We start from the raw sequence: 15,933 nt of genomic DNA, 5'->3' as shown, positions 1-15,933 counted from the left end.
AACATCAATGAAACCCGAGCCGGAAGGAGGAGTTGGCTCTAACTGCACCAGGAAATTTCTGATTTGGTTAATGCGGCAGTCGTCAGAGTCTGAATTTCCTTCGTCGCAGGTACTTACAACCTGTAGGCTTGTCGGCCGATTCCGGAGTATGGCTTGCTAATCAGAAGTGTGTTGTTCTGTAGACCGTGGTGAAGGGATAATGAGTAGCAGCAAGCCCCGTGCAATTTACAATCTGTGTCCTTATTTTCTCTCTGTTTCCATCAGATTAATTGTTCTTCTCGAGCCTAGAACACAGATTGGGATGGTTGAGACGACTTTGTCCCAAAACCATGGTTCACACGTGACTCACACCACGGGCACACCCACGGATGCTTCCATCCCATAGGGTTCAGTTTTCTTCGGCTCCGAAGAACCCCACATGTTACCGTAATAACGCCAAAAAATCTCGATAGGTTGCACACGTGGCCACGTGGCGCTGATGGCCGTGCTATTGGCAGTAGTGGTTCGTTAAGTGTTGAATTCCTAACTATGGATGGGCGGGGGCGTTGAACTTGGGTACCAACTTTTATCACTGCCGTGCAATTTTATTCCTGAAAAGCCGATTTCGACCGTTTCGGAAATACTTAGGTAGGCAGGGTCTATGGCTGGTAGGATATATAGAATGACCGATCAATTACCAAAGTCGCCACACTAGACTCACATTCGGGCTTCGATGAACTGTGAATGAGATCGAAGCAGCCAAAAAATGGTTTATAATGCAAGTTGTATCATTACATTATTCCAATATTGAAGCCTGTTTGCACCTTGCGCATAGTCTGCCTCTTGTCTGCATCCTGCTAGGAACAATCCAGGAACGGAAGAGATCGTGGAGACGACTCTTTAGCAGCCGCGAACAAAGAAGCAATCAAGCTATTCTTGGCTTTTCCGAGCTCCAAAAGTGCATCGATCTCTTCATCAATGTGGCGCAAGAGCTTTTCCTTGGCCCAATTCGGCTGCCATTTAATTGGAGGCGCACTGCCCATACCCGCAGTTCGAGTGTCATCTCTGCCCGCTTTAGCATTCAACAATCATAAGCGGCTCCATATCACGTACCCCGAATTCCAGAGATACTCCACAAGTTCCGCTGGAACTCTGAGGCCTTCCGCAGCAGCTTCAGTGCTCGGCCAGACCTCTGGTGTCGTACTTTTAACAAGACCTCGAACTCCGATCGGACAGCTGCGACAATTTCGCGATTCTTAAGGGACGGGACAATACCACGCAGAAATTTCTGCTACAATGGAACCACCTCTATTGAAGAGTTAGCTTTGACTTACATTTTGGGCTGGAAACGGTACATGTAACCAGCAGCACCAGTGATGGCGATGTTCCCAACATCTGTCGAAGTCATGATGAACCTTGTTAGGCGATAATTAGGGACTTTACTCGATAAGGCCAAGAACAAGTGCTTGTGTGTAAAGACGAAGGGCTTCCTGCATATAGGTCGCCATGATTCGTCCGCAGGCACCCAGTGCGACTCACGTCAGCATGTACTAGCTAGTTGCCAAATAGTAGCCAGACAAATACAGGTTTATCGAAAACAACCATAAATCATCTTCAATGCCATACCGCTTGAATGGGTCTGGTGATGGGAGCTGCTTAGTAGCCTTGCAGGACAGAATAATGGCGCCATTGATCCTACATCGCGGAAAGTGGCAAAACATGCGCTCTGTAAGACCGACTGCAGCATACTAGTCCATCTCTGCGTAAGGTGCAGGTGCTCTGTGATTAGACCAGGTGATTAGTCTGAACCCTGGCAACATAAGTGTGGGGCGATCGCCTACGTCAGACTGGATTAATCACACAAGATGTTTTATAAGCCAATGCAAGGTATCGAGCGTCCAATAGTATCGCATCCTAAGCTGTTTATAATACAACCGCCAATCCATATAAGTTGCGACGCGACTAGGAGCACAGTGCATGAGCAAATCTCCTCCGTGGAAGGGCGAAATCCATAGCTATATGGGGTCGCGAGACTGCCTGTCAAGGCAATCATTCTTCCAGACATCTTCACTACGTTTGCCTCCTACGTTACCACAATTACTTTTATCAACATGGCTAGTAGATCGGGAGTCATCCTTATCCTGGGTGCTGGTGCCAATATTGGACAACACGTCGCGCAACAATTCGCATCACAAGGGTACAAAGTCGCTTCAACCTCGAGGAGTGCGAAAAGTGCCGACAATACCTCCGATGCTGTACACATTGTAGCCGACCTCTCAGACCCAGAGTCAGTTGCGGGAATCTTCTCTCAGGTGAAAGCTTCTCTCGGGGTTCCGAGCGTGGTTGTATACAACGGTAAGTCTGGACTTTCAATAACAGCCAACACTGTCATGCAGAATTGACATTATTCATAACAGCGGCTGCCGCGAGCTTCAAGGATGCGAAGAACCCAGTAACGCTCTCCTTGGCCGAACTCTCCAAATCCCTGAATGTCAACACCCTGAGCGCCTATGCTGCACTTCAAGAAGCTATTCAAGGCTTTGAACAACTGCCCGAAACTTCCTCGCGGACCTTCATATATACAGGAAATATTCTGAATACTACTGTCATGCCTCAGCTTCTTGACTTGGGAGTAGGAAAATCAGCAACAGCTCATGCCATACAAGTTGCGGCGACTGCGTACTCTGATAGAGGCTTCAAGTAAGTGTCTCATGTCCTTGTCAACAGTCAGAGATCCAGCTTCCTGTCCGAGACAATATTTTTCATCATGCCTTGGATGTTCCGCCGCGGGATTTTCCCTCCCTAACATAGCAATTGACGAGTGTTAGGTTCTATTACGCGGATGAACGAAAAGCAGATGGCACGCCACCGTATAATGATATTGACGGCGAGGCTCACGGCAAGTTCTACGCTGAGCTTGCTAAGGGGATGAAGCAAGGGGACTGGCAGCAAACGTTCGTCAAGGGAGAAGGATACAAGAAATTCTAATTGGGAAATATCATATTTCCTACCTCATAGTATTTTAATATCCACCAATCAGATGAAATCAGATCGTAGTGTCACTGCAAGATAAAATTGATTGGCGGCCGAGGCTTGAGCGCCAAGTCGGCTACATGTTTTGTCTCGTGCGGGAGCTTGGCTCTTCGTTCTCAGATACAGGTAACAATTTTTTATTCTTGGATAATTCGGCCAAGAAGACAGCAGCTGGATCAAAATGAGCGCGTTACCAAACCACGCAGATCAAAAAGAAGAGCCTAAGTCAGATGAAGAGCACATGACTAATTCGGAATTGGAAGAAGATCAGGGAAGGTACGATGAAGAGGAAGAGGAAGAAGAAGAAGAAGAATACGAACCTTCATACTCGGTGAAAGAACTGGCAGAAATCGTTCTTGACTTCTACAAGTTCCTCGCCACCCTCCACTACGACCGCTCAGACCTGCATATTCCACCTCCTGAAGGATGGCCTCTCGAGTGCTTGCCCAAAAATGTCATAAGGAAGAAGTCCTCACGGACTATTGAGCTTATGCGCCACCTTCCTTATTTTAAGGAGGCCAAGAAATCAACCCATTTGCATTACAAGTGCAAGCTATATGATTACACCGATGCCGAACAACACGATGGTATACGGGTGGGAGACGAGTGCACCTTTGAGAGCGAGGAGGAATTCGAGTCCTTCGATGGAGAGAAAGTGGATCCCGCCGACATGCTGGTCCTCGCCTGGGGTTACGAGAGCGGAGGACATCAATTCTTCTTGGACACATTGCGAGGAGAAATGACAGTCGACATAGTTCGCTGCAATCTACTCAGTGCCGATCCTGTCGAATATTTCTTCGGGGAGCTCAGGGAGAAGTACCTAAGCCTGAAGCTGATCCCTTGTCCCGGTAGAGAAACTGAAGAAGCTGAAAGTGTGCCCGAACGAGAGGAACACATTGATCAGTCGGAAGTGTTGGCGCAGGAGCTTGAATGGGGCACGGATCTGGATTGGCAATTCGTGAGGCAAGTATACCGAGAGTTTGGCTGGCCAGACGCGTTCCGGAGAGAGGAGGCTGTAAGGGTTATCGAAGACTTTATGGCATTGAAGAGTAACGAGCGTGGCGAATGGGAAGAAGCGTTCAACTGAGCGCTTGCGTTCAAGTCAGGTTGGAAAGGTAATAGGCGATATTTACTATTTTCTCAGCGCCCAGCTATCACACCTTTCAAATATTCCCGTGCCACCTTCTCCATGTTTCAGAGGTTTTAATCAATTCACGACTCGTTTATTTTGAGAACATTTTTGTCAACCCTGCCATGTGCGGCCAGGCCCAGTATATTGCCCAAGAGAAGACCTGCCCGTTGTTCATCGGAGAGTGATCGCTGCAGACCGCGTACAACGACACTCTCTCTACTAGCAAACCCATCTTCGACACCGAGCGGTACGCATGGCTGAAGTACGTCAGCGGAGGCGCTTTCTGGACCGGAGTGAGCTACTCTACGGCTACCGTCGGCGGTGAAGGCACAGACGGGAATACTGGTTGTACATTGATCTGATCCGCTAAGGCATTGTTATCAAGGACACGATGCAGTCTTACCGCTAGAAACATTGAGTGCGCTACCACTGCTTGCGTTAGGATATGATATGAGGGGAGACATATACCTATACGTTAGAAAACCTAAATCTAATGAATAATAATTGTCAACGTATAACCAGGGTTCATGCAAGCATCTGAGACTGGCCTCATACTATCTATACTTCAAGGACGAGCCCTATCTCGGAAAGAGCGTCCAGGAGCTCGATTGACAACACAATAGCTCAAAGCTCGGCACCGAGGTCTCTACACGGCGCGCCAACAAAGACACCCGCCACGACTCACAAAGAGAAAATTACGACTCACATCCCAGACAAGAGCAAGCGACACTTAACGACTGACACACTTCGGCTCTGCGGTCCAGCTCTCGCCGGTCGCTTACCATATCTCGAGGCCCCTCACTTTTCCCGAGCTTCGTCACTCCTCAAACTGGATAGAAGAAGATACAACTTCGCGTTGCGTATAACACACGCCCTATTTCTCACCTTACTAACCTTCACCCTCGCACAGCCAAACACCACAGACCCCATCACCGACTTCTGCCGCCGCCACCGACACCAGACATGCGTCATCGAAGTAGAGCTGTACATCGACGGCGGGCAGGTGTACTGCGGGGGCAGCAAGAACAGCGAGGAGAGTGTTTAGTAGCTCATGGCGGATGGGGCAGATACCTTGCTGATATTGAAGGACACGCAGGACGTGGCGAACGAATTTGCGTTTCCGGTGCAAGAGGGGCGGATCTGAGTAAAGTACGTTGCGCAGTGCCCGGTGCTCCTCTGCCCCTTTCTCCACGCCTCCTCCTTGTCCAGTGCTTACGAGAGTGATGGGGATACAACGAACAGTAAACGCGTGAAGGACGACACCGTTGCCTCCGTCACCAACAGCGTTCTTCTTCCCCGACGCCCCCAACCGCCTCTTCTATCTCTTCGGCGGCGAATCAGCCTCACCCGCCGCCGCCCCGGCCTCCTCCCTGTAGCGCTTCACCCTCTACTTATACGACACCATTTACAGCACGTGGAACCGCTCTGTCCCAGGCGCCTCGCAGGCCTCCATCTCGTGGCTAGCGTTCGGGACCAGCGCCGTGCCAGATGCAGGGGTGTCGTACTACTGCGGGGGTTATCTGACGGGAAAGAGCGATGGGTCGCGGCGCGGGGCAACTTTTATGTTAAACGGGCTGTTGAGCTATGATACGGGGGCGCAACGGTAGGGGAATAACACGTGGGATCTGACAAGGCGGGCCGAAGGCTCGTTGCAGTATATCCCTGCATCGGAGAGAGGCATGCTGGTGCATTTCAGAGGCGTAGAGGTGAAGAGAATTGGTGCAAATGTTATACATGCGGATATGCGGGTAAGCCACAGCTATGTTCGCCCAACGGAATCCACTTGCTAAATCTCCCAGCAAATCCACTTCGACATTGCAAACACCAGGTGGTGTAAAACCGCCACGGCCCACTGCGGCTTCTGTGCCGGCCTCGTCTGGGCGAAGGATTACTCGTCGGACAACATGTAAGCCCTGTTCGACGCCCACACAAACACAAAGAAGCCCGTCACATTAAGCCATGCAGCTACCTCTTCGGCGGTCTCGGCCCAAACGGCGCAGGCCTCGACAACTTATACGTGCTGTCGCTGCCGTATTTTCAATGAAGCTGGTACGTTTCCGGCCCTCCACGTATTCACCCTTGAATTGCAGTCACGCATGGCTTTCACGCCTCTAGATCTGGCCCGCGCTCCAATCGGCCAGCTTTGCCGGCGGCCGCGGCTTGTCGTCCTGCAAGGTCTTCAACAGAAACCACATGCTCACCATCGGCAATTTCACCAATAGCTCCATCTCGGATTGTAACGTGCCCAAGATCGGGGGGCAGCAGAATGTAGAGCTCGGCGCGTGGGGGCATGCACGCCCTTGGACAACATCACGGGGTTCCGTGTGCCGGATCATTGTCAATAGGATTGGGGCCGCTCGAGAGGCTCTGCGATGCTGACGATGTGAGTGCCGAGGGACATACGACGGCGACAGCGCCAGTGACGGGGTGGGACGACGAGGCGAGGGAGCTGGTTGTATATCTTAAAATGAGCGTTGTTGCCCAGGAGCGGACGGCGACGAGATACATTCCTGATTCTACGAGTTCGAGTTCAGCGACGAGCCAGCAGACATCTGCTTCAATAGCCAAAGGGTCAAATGCTGGTGCTATAACAGGTGCAACTGTTGGCGACGTGGTGGCTGTCGCGTCAATCATCACCCTTTTTCTCTTCTGTCCTCGCCGCAGAAGAACCGTGCGGCACAGAGCTGATGCAGCTTCGAAGGCGAACGTCAACAGTCCTGCAACGGCGCAAAGCTGGGTGGGCATCTCGCCGCTGTCACGCAACAGCACCCTGCACTTCGCCCTCTCTCAACCCTCACCGTACTCTCCGCCAGACTCTCATCCCCCTCCATCGACGCCGTGGTATGGTATGTCCAGCTCTTATTACAGAGACATGTAGTCACCACCGCTATCTTAAGTTCAACCAGGTGGCTAAAGGACTCTGCAGACGTGCTTCCCGTCTCCTCCCAGTCGCGCCAAGTCTTTCAAGGAGTGGGTCACGTATGCTACACCTGCGGAGCTGCCAAATGTGGTAACAGCAGTGGTCGCAGAGTTACCTGGGATCTCGAGCCCCGTAAATGCAGGGATACCACAAAGGAGGGTTTCCAACGCCGGCCATGAGGTCGGATGGTTTTAACATACGGAACAATAATGGCTTTAATCGATTTGGTCCCCGCGGATGTTGACACAGTTTCTCTGTTGTGCTTGGTTTGAGAAGGTGATCGACTTTGTTGGTTTTGGATCGTAATCGCCCTCGGTTGTGGAGCACGCTCAAAGTCCTTTCCAGGGTAGCTTGAGCGCACGAGCGTAGCCTCGCCACCTGTACAGTAACCTTGCGTCGTTGCAAAGATAAGCAGGGTCAATAGTCCCGTGAGGCGAAACTCGCATTGGCTTGAACCCCGGCCCAAAGTCTTCGAATCTTGGTGTCGGCCACAGGTGCGCGGTGCAGTCACCGCTTGAAGCTCTGTCGCAAGGCATTATACCATGTTTTGTTTCACCAGCTTGTTTTGGTTTGAATTTTTTTCTGGCCAGTTCCTGATCAAGGTCTTCATACCGAGACACTTCATCATTGGTCCTCGCTAGCTGCCTCATTAAGCGTTATTGTCGATGTTGCACTCGTAAGATGGTTGACCAGAGCTTCGCGTGAAGTTTCGTGGATCAAGGCATATATCCTGTCTAGTAGCTCTTGCACCTTGAACGGCTTCTGCACAACGTCATCCTGCCATACTATTAGGACGTTGCTGCTCACATGAGTGTGCATTACCCACCGAACCAGCGTCCATTGCCGCCTGTATTTGCTCTTCGCGAACATTCGCAGTCACCGCAATGACGGGCAGTCGTGTGCCAGCTCGAGGGCCTCGGGCCATCGCTGAGTTAAGGAGACCTTTACCTTCGAGCTCTCTTTGTCGGATCATGCGAGTAGCTGCAAGGCCGTCTAGAATAGGCATCTATGTGATCGATGTTAGTGCATGTTGCGTTTCTATGGTATTTGCAGCGCATTACCTCAGAATCCATAAGCACGGCGTCGAAAGTGCTCTTTTCAAGATATTCTAGCGCTTCGATTCCATGGTTGGCCACTTCTACTATGCAACCCCCTCGCCTGAGCTGCATGCTGAGCACCTTTTGATTGATCAAGTTGTCTTCTACTAATAAGATATGCAACTGCTGAGGCACAGTCGTTGGGTGTTCCGTGCCGTTGATGGGTTTCGTAGTGTCTGGTGCTTCCTCTTCCCTGCGGCGACACTTGACATAAAATCCAAACTTTGATCCCTTTCCAGACACAGAGGTGACTCCGATCTCGCCGCCTTGCTTCTCAGCAAGCTCCTTTGAGATGTAAAGACCCAATCCACTGCCCCCGTAGGTAACGTGCGTCTTGATGTTGGCTTGTGAGAAGCGTTTGAACAGCCTTGCGATGTCATCATCGGTCATACCTATTCCGGAATCCTCGACGATCATGGTGAGATAAAGCTGCTCACCGGTGCCCCATTCTGGAGTATTGGTCACGTCGCTACTTGGCTCGCCGTCGGCCCAGAACATTTTGTCGGGAAAGAAGCCCCGCGGATGAGACGCGCAAGCTCCAAGCGTGATTAATACTGACGGTTCGTTTGCCAGCTTGAGAAACTTGATCGCATTTGTAACAAGGTTGATAAGAATCTGGGTAACCCGAGATGAGTCCAAGTAGACTTGGTCGATGGCGAGATCAGACAAGGAAGAGTCGACATTGACAGTGCATCGGATAGAGCTACTGTCTAACTCGGCATCGAACATATTCATGATGGAGCGGATCAAGCTTGAAGGCTCGACCGCTACAGGTTTGATAGACAACAACATTGATTTCAGTTTGCTGAGAGTCAAGACATCGTCAAGAATTCGTCTTTGGTGCGTGGCACACTGCAAGACAATCTTAGCATGTTGTACAATCTCCGCTAGCGCCCCATCACCTGGAACTGTAACGCCAGCGCACTTGCTTTCTTCCGCCATTGCAATGATAGCGTCTGCACAGTGCACGATGGCGCCCAAAGGGTTTCTCATCTCATGGGAGACAACATCAATGAAAGCCTCTTGCTGCCTTTTTGCTTCTCTTGCTTCTGCTGCGGACCTAGCATGGAAGGCTTGAGCCCATTTCAGTCGCGAGATGTCGGTGGTGCAAGCCATAACTGACCTGACGTGGCCAGAGTCTGGATCGCGATATGGGAAAGCGAGGACTTGTATTGAAGCTGGTATTTCCTCACCGGTTGGGGAAGTGTAGGTTCGTTTCATACGGAACTCGGCATGTATATGCTCCACCCCGGCAAGGAGTTCCTGCCAAACCTCCCTTACTTGGGGTAGATCTTCCTCTAGGTAGGCGTCGTAGAAAGAGTAATTGGCGAGATGTTGTTCCGCACTTCGTCCGGCAAGACGAAAGTACTGATCATTGGCCCACAACATCTCGCCATCAATGGCAACGTGGCACATGCCTACTGATGCGTGTTCAACCAGGTGGCGAAGCTTGAGATTGGAGACGGCGAGATCGCATTCAAGCTGGTCACGCCGGGTTTCAGCGAGCTCAAAATTTATTGCAGCGGAAACAATGCTTGAGACCATGCGATTCAGATCGTAGACGAACTGACGGCAGGAATCGTCGAACGGTCGATACGGGTTCAGGCCAACCACCAAGTAGCCGAAAAGGCGAGTAGAACTTGAGATGGGGAGAACAGCAATCTTTTTCGACGGCGCCTCCCAGCCTCTCCAGGAAGCATTGTCAAAGCGTTGGTCGCAATCGATGAAGATGGCTTCAGAACCAGCACGTCGCAGCTCAGGCACCAAGCCCTCGTCACTGGTTATGTCGGCGACGTCTACGAGAAGCTTGTGGCCTTCTGGGAGCCCAATCTGTCCCTGCAGGCGTAGTGTTGTCCGCTCTCCAAGCGTGTCATCGAAATCGAATTTGTACATGACAGCCAGCGGCACGTCGTGGGGATTCGTTGCGAGCGTTGTGAGCACGTGTGTCATGACGACGTTGGTTTTCTGGTCGGGGACAGCAGCCAGCTTGTTCAACATGGAGGTGCGACGATCGGCGAGCTTATGGTCGGTGACCTCAAAGACTGAGTTACTTTGTACACAGGTCAGCCGTTCGCCACAACAGGGTGCAGCGCGACGACTCACTAGAAGCCCAGCGGATGGTGGGGCGGCCCAATGGGTATGAAGGATCCCGAAAAGAAGGCCTCCTCTCTCCATCCGTTGCGCTCGACAAGTAGTGGCGTGTCCGAGTTGACGTTCTGCCCAATGCCCGTCCTGGCGCTCTCCTCGAACATCAGACGAATGTAAGGCCACAGCTCGGGGAAGCCTCGCGCATAGGTCGAGCCCATGAGCGCGGGGTGCACTCCATGGCACATGGGAGCAAAGGCTTCGTTGTAGATGGCGACCGCATCGGGACCCCACCACAAGCAAGCGGCACGGGAGTCTGCATGCACAAAGTTGGCAAAGAGCTGCAGCGTAGGGTCCCAGTCCTTGGGTGGCCCCAGCCCGTTGCGGTTCCAGTCTGTCTCGCGGAAGAAGCGTACGTGGTCCGTCTGCGCAAGCTTGTGTGTCCAGTCGTGCGTTCCGTCCTCCGATGCGCCTGTGGGTGCGCCAGAGCTGCCACCCGCTGCCGGCGGGGGCTCTGCGCTCGAGTCCATGGGGGGCAGATGTATGCCAGGGAGGAGTTGCCCTCGCACGGCTGTGGGATATCTGCTGGTGTCGCACAGTCAGAAGCGCCTGCGCATCGAGCTGGAGGGTCGAGCAGCAGGGCGCGCCTAGCAGGCTAGACCTCACACTTCCGCCTGGACGTGGAGCGGTCCCGCGCTAGCGTACCGGGTGTTGCCATCTCGATGCCTCTCTTTTCAGCGGCCTCCGGCGACCAGCTTTCGAGAGACGCCGGAGCATCCAAGCGGCGCAATCGCGTCCAAGACTTCGCGACGACGCGGAACCGCGTTGATGGCCGGCTGTGGCTTCCGCATGCACAGACCCCTTCTTCAGGCTCTCTCCACTTGAACAACATCACGTGCACCTTCCATGCCCAGCCTCAAACCTCAAGGATGCATTGCTTGTCCGCGACCTTGTGCACCAAGACCGAGGCTCGATCTATTCCTGCAGCCCGCCCCCTTTGATACTGACGCCTACTGTCTGCTTCGCCACATTCCACCCGTCAACCTCTAGTCTCACCGCCCGTGTCGCAAGTTGACCCCCAAGCCTGAAGTTGACTTCCAACTCCAACGTCTCCTCCGGCCACACCGTGACATAGTTATCGCTCCACGTAACGGGCACGACATCTACAGACCCGTCGTCGTCTATTTCTGGTCTGTCGAAGAAGTCTACCAGATTCAACCGGACGAAGACGGCTGGCAGCTTCGATCGGTTCTGCAGCGTGACCTTTACGTGGATGTGGCCGGCAGGCTTGCGCATTTTTATGAGCGTCTTTACCGACAGGTCGGCCTGAGGAAGTGTGTTGAGAGCACCGAAGTCGGAGAATTTGGTGACGGGCGTGTGGTACCAGGTCGAGTTGTCAAAGTCCAGCGTGTCGGGCTTAGGCGTCAGGTGGTATACATTCCTTGAGAGGACACTGTCGTTCCCTTTGAGTACGAGCTTCAGTAACGCAACGTCTCTAATCTGGTTGATTTCTGTCATCTCAAAGAGTCGCGTGCTGTTGTTCGGTGAGAGTTGGGTCCTTGTTGCCGTCTTGCTAATCGTCGTGCCATTCACATCGAGCAGCTCGGCTTCCACGGTACAAGGTCCGAGAGAAGACTTGGACCGATTGATCAAGTAAAAAGATCGCGTAAGGTAATCGTAAGCTACGTGTTGTAGGCGAGCGCCAACTTTCGTGCCGAAGTACGAGCCCGCGGGATGGAGGTAATAATCGAACAAATTCCAGTGCAGCGAGGGCCACGCATTGTTCAACATCCAGTAGATCAGCCCTGTAGCAGGTCTCTCAGCAGTCCACTTCGCACCATATGCCTCGAATTCTGCCCTTGTTGCTTCGTAGTCCATCAGTTGCGCCTTCAGCAGGTAATTCTCTAGCGACGTCGGGGCACCATAGCGCGCCCAAAGAGCCTCGTTGTAGATTTCTCGCGTGTAGAAGGAAGAAACATTGGTACTCATATGATATAGGCCCTTTCTGGGGTGCTTCCAAAGATCATCAAGGTCGGAGGAACTGAGGAAGCGTTTCAGCGAGCGAAGCTCGGGGGTGCCGACACCTGCACCCAGTTCTGAACCGAAGCCAAAAGCGGCACCCAGCTGATCTGAGTACCAGTAGTTTGGAGGTACCCAGTCGTACGGTCCGTCCATCTTCATTCCGCCATTGCCCAGGAGATCTGGGTATCCTCGCTGGCTGGCTGAGGCGATGATGGGAATATCCCAGTCAAAAGCTCGGAGGGCATCGACATATATGCGTACCGCACGATCGTCGGGCCAGAAATCGGAACCGACCAGAAACGCCAGCAAGGATGGGTGGGACTGCATCATTGCGGCCTCATGGCGCATCGACGCATTCGCTATGGCATAGTCGGCGTCTTTCCATTTTTCACCAGACCCCTCATCATTGTACGACCAACCTTCCCATTTATCGCAGCATTCCCATCCGGCCAAGATCATGATGCCCGTCTCATCAGCCAATTCATACAAGAACGGATGTTCCTGCTTGCCCTCAAGACGTATCGCATTGAGGCCCATATCCAGAACGTATAGGAACTGTGTACGGAGCTTGTTCTCGTCGAAACGGAGGAAAATGTCCGAGGTATAGCCTGCACCAAGAACCTGGAAAGGCTTGCCATTGACGAAAAACGTAGTGTCGTTGAACTCGTTCAACGTAGAGGTAACAGTACGGATACCAAAGCGTACGTTAGGCATAACATCTGAAAGTTGGCCCCTTGTTGACAACGTGCAGGAAACATTGTACAGTGGCTGTTCACCCCACTGCGCCGGCCACCAAATAAGCGGGTTATCAATTTTGAATTTCATCGATATTTCCTGCACAGACATCGCAGCTAACGTGACGCCGTTGGCAAGACCCAGATTTGTTAATTCCCGGTCTTTGGGATCGAAAATCTTGCAATGCACGTCTGCCGTGGTGCTCGCGCTACCCCAGTTTCTCACATCTGCTTTCATCTGCACCGTTCCATCAAGCGTGGTAGCCAGTCTGGGTGTCCCGGCAAATGCTACACTTCCAGTCTGCTTAATTTCAACATCGCGCCATACGCCTGTTCCATTGTCAGGTGGATATGGATTCCAGTCGACAAAGCCCAGCGCAAAGTCGCGGTTATAGTCCGTAGGATAGACCCGTATCAGTAACACGTTCTTTCCTGGTATCGCTTTGGACCCAATGTCGAAAGTCCTGCCAGCGTATGCGCCAGCCTGCACATTCTTGTCTACGACCAACGCGCCATTGAGGTAGATGTCTGCCCGTGACGAGATGCCATGCGTTTTGACCTGGAGATAGTTGTCCACAATCGCATAGCTTGACTGAACTTCAAACTCGGCCCGATAGAACCAGGGCACTTGGAATTTCGCCTGTGTGATCTGGTCCAGATTCTCAGAGAAGAATAGTGAGTCGTCGTCATGGTAGACCTTATTCTCGAGAAACGTTGCCATCAAGGTGCCCTTGGATCCGATTGTATACCAGCTGGATACATCGAGGCGCGGTACAGAGAGCTTAGCCGCATCGTTCCCGACATGACTCGACGATTGAATCTTCCACGACGGAATGACGGCGGCTTGTCCTGGCGCGGACACGAGAGGGGATGCGTCGGCAGCTGAATTCAGTAGCGATGCGAGCGAAAACAAGCTTGACATGAATAAACGCCGCATCGTGGCGAACCCGCTGAGAGATGTCTGGAAGGGACTGGATTGTTGTTACACGGAGGTACTCGAGAACTTATGAGAGTAGTAGCGCCGACATAGCTCCTGCATTAGGAAGCTGTATCTTGTCGATCCTTCCTTCCTGTAACCCAATCATGATGACTGATGCCTGCAGTGTAACCTCAATCTCAACGGATGACGGCACAGCTCGCGACTTGTAACTTCGCAGGGCCAAGTGTCCACGATATAAGCAGCTCAAGACAATAGTATTTTAGCCTCAAAGAGAACGCCAATTCTGGGCGCATCCATTCAGCATTCGAACATTGGTCGATGGACGCTCATAGCTTCCAGCCCCTCTTCTTAGCAAGTGCGGTCTCCTGCCTCACGGCCAGATCGGCGATGATTTCCTCACTTCCGCCTCCGACGACCATCATTCTCAGATCGCGACTGATTTGTTCTACCACTGCACCTGGACCACCCTTTTGATAGCCAGCGCCGCCAAAGATTTGCTGCGCTTCTCGGTTTGCCATCTCCAGAATCCGGCCGCCGTGCACTTTCGACAACGCTATCTGCCCCGCGATCTCTGGGTCCTGCCACCCCAGCGGCGACTGTTGGATCTGGTACGCAATCTGCTCAAGCCAAGCCCAGTGCGACTCTATATACCTTCCGAGGGTGGCCAGCTTGTGAGTGATGATTTGGTTTGAAATGAGAGGCTTTCCGAACGTATGTCGCTTGGTAGCGTATTCAAAAGAGTGTGAGAGACAGGTACGTGCTTTTCGGTTGCATCCGACCGACATGATGAAACGCTCTTTGTTGAAGTTCTTCATGATGATGCGGAAGCCTTCGTTTTCCTTGCCAACCAAGTTTTCTATTGGCACGTAGACATTGTCCAGCTCAACGAAACTAGCACCACCCGCCTTCTGGCCACTGTTTGGTATGCGACGGTGAGAGAAACCTTGTGATGAGGTTGGTATGACGAGGACGGAGATGCCCTTCGCGCCGTCGCCTCCGGTACGGACCGCCGTCGTCATGTGTGTCGCCCACGGCATGCCAGTGATCCATTTCTTGTACCCATTCACGATGTAATGGCTCCCGTCCTTACTCTTCACTGCCGTCGTTTGGATGTTCGCAACATCAGACTGCTAATCATTAGCAGTGCTCCAAGTATGCGGGCATGCGTGCTCACACCACCGCTTGGCTCTGTGATGCCTAGACAGAAAGATGTCTCCCAGGTAAACAAGCCAGGCAACCACTTCTTTTTCTGTTCTTCTGTACCGTAATGAACGACCGGTGGCACCCCGATGACTGATCCCCCTGCCATTGCCGTCCCAACGCCTCCCTCGACTCTACTGCTTTCATCCGTCATGATCATAAGATGAAAGACATCCAAATCCTTTACCGGTATTCCCGCCGGGCCAACAACATCTGCTGGTCTGTACGGCTCTGGAACGTCCGCAAATGGCTGACCGGTGCGCGCGTGCTCTAGCCTGAGTTGTTCTGGAACGTCTCCCTGTTCCTCCCACTCTAGCATATATGGTTTGATGTGTTCGTCGTAGTAGGCGCGCAATGTATTGCGTAGCTTTCTGTGCGACTCGTTGTAGTATGGTGAAGGAAGAGTGAGCCACGAGGGTTCGCTCCAGGGCGGACCATCGTTAACCGTAGTTGCTTTCGTGTCGGGCGCCATGGCGAAATCGGGTACACGCCCTCTCTTGTGAAAACCGGACGGTAGTTGGTCGTGACATGGCTGTAAGACAATAGCGGTTCAAGTAGGCACGAAGGAAGGAGCGAGCTGGGGTACATGCCTCGGTTCTCGGATGCTGCAGAAGCGAGTCAGCGTTCCCCAGAAATAGGGCTCGCTTCTAAATTAGTGTCCGCAAGAGACTCCAACAAAGGGCCGTCACCAAACATCAACCCAAAATGATGCTGCCACTCTCTGAGAACGATTTCAAGGCAAGAAATGGATTCTCTCCAACTTTCAAAGGGTTATGAAGGACATCTTCCCG

General features: G+C 52.4%; 7 protein-coding genes across 7 annotated transcripts; 3 read left to right on the top strand and 4 right to left on the bottom strand.

Annotated features, from left to right (window-relative positions):
- Window positions 1–836: 836 nt before the first annotated feature.
- On the bottom strand, window positions 837–1,387 carry CC84DRAFT_1176838 (uncharacterized protein; the record flags this gene model as incomplete). Its single annotated transcript, XM_018180245.1, has 3 exons — window positions 837–1,044; window positions 1,093–1,215; window positions 1,314–1,387. 3 exons carry the CDS (start codon window positions 1,385–1,387, stop codon window positions 837–839), a joined length of 405 nt encoding a protein of 134 aa, XP_018035015.1.
- Window positions 1,388–1,981: 594 nt separating this feature from the next.
- On the top strand, window positions 1,982–2,972 carry CC84DRAFT_1246898 (putative short-chain dehydrogenase). The gene is made up of 3 exons (XM_018184215.1): window positions 1,982–2,334; window positions 2,397–2,679; window positions 2,808–2,972. The coding sequence occupies exons 1-3, from the start codon at window positions 2,091–2,093 to the stop codon at window positions 2,965–2,967; spliced, it is 687 nt and encodes a 228-aa protein (XP_018035014.1). The 5' UTR covers window positions 1,982–2,090; the 3' UTR covers window positions 2,968–2,972.
- A 281-nt stretch (window positions 2,973–3,253) lies between these two features.
- CC84DRAFT_1187660 (uncharacterized protein) lies at window positions 3,254–4,099 on the top strand (the record flags this gene model as incomplete). The annotated part of the gene is made up of 2 exons (XM_018180944.1): window positions 3,254–3,607; window positions 3,845–4,099. The coding sequence occupies 2 exons, from the start codon at window positions 3,254–3,256 to the stop codon at window positions 4,097–4,099; spliced, it is 609 nt and encodes a 202-aa protein (XP_018035013.1).
- Window positions 4,100–6,434: 2,335 nt separating this feature from the next.
- CC84DRAFT_1176835 (uncharacterized protein) lies at window positions 6,435–7,243 on the top strand (the record flags this gene model as incomplete). Its single annotated transcript, XM_018180244.1, has 2 exons — window positions 6,435–6,990; window positions 7,071–7,243. 2 exons carry the CDS (start codon window positions 6,435–6,437, stop codon window positions 7,241–7,243), a joined length of 729 nt encoding a protein of 242 aa, XP_018035012.1.
- Window positions 7,244–7,355: 112 nt separating this feature from the next.
- CC84DRAFT_800021 (putative histidine kinase-like protein M3YPp) lies at window positions 7,356–11,183 on the bottom strand. Its single transcript, XM_018187455.1, has 4 exons — window positions 10,265–11,183; window positions 8,126–10,211; window positions 7,891–8,070; window positions 7,356–7,841 (listed from the first exon to the last, which is right to left on the bottom strand). The coding sequence occupies exons 1-4, from the start codon at window positions 10,774–10,776 to the stop codon at window positions 7,689–7,691; spliced, it is 2,931 nt and encodes a 976-aa protein (XP_018035011.1). The 5' UTR covers window positions 10,777–11,183; the 3' UTR covers window positions 7,356–7,688.
- CC84DRAFT_1121213 (glycoside hydrolase) lies at window positions 10,996–13,837 on the bottom strand. The gene has a single exon (XM_018175603.1). The coding sequence runs from the start codon at window positions 13,721–13,723 to the stop codon at window positions 11,222–11,224; it is 2,502 nt and encodes an 833-aa protein (XP_018035010.1). The 5' UTR covers window positions 13,724–13,837; the 3' UTR covers window positions 10,996–11,221.
- Window positions 13,838–14,129: 292 nt separating this feature from the next.
- On the bottom strand, window positions 14,130–15,691 carry CC84DRAFT_1196749 (acyl-CoA dehydrogenase NM domain-like protein). The gene is made up of 2 exons (XM_018181486.1): window positions 15,117–15,691; window positions 14,130–15,069 (listed from the first exon to the last, which is right to left on the bottom strand). Exons 1-2 carry the CDS (start codon window positions 15,612–15,614, stop codon window positions 14,269–14,271), a joined length of 1,299 nt encoding a protein of 432 aa, XP_018035009.1. The 5' UTR covers window positions 15,615–15,691; the 3' UTR covers window positions 14,130–14,268.
- Window positions 15,692–15,933: the final 242 nt, after the last annotated feature.

This window comes from Paraphaeosphaeria sporulosa (assembly GCF_001642045.1).
Source record: "Paraphaeosphaeria sporulosa strain AP3s5-JAC2a unplaced genomic scaffold CC84scaffold_6, whole genome shotgun sequence".
Classification (NCBI taxonomy): domain Eukaryota; kingdom Fungi; phylum Ascomycota; class Dothideomycetes; order Pleosporales; family Didymosphaeriaceae; genus Paraphaeosphaeria; species Paraphaeosphaeria sporulosa.
The sequence above is the reverse complement of the archived record's forward strand: the minus strand, read 5'-3'. Positions and strand labels throughout refer to the sequence as shown.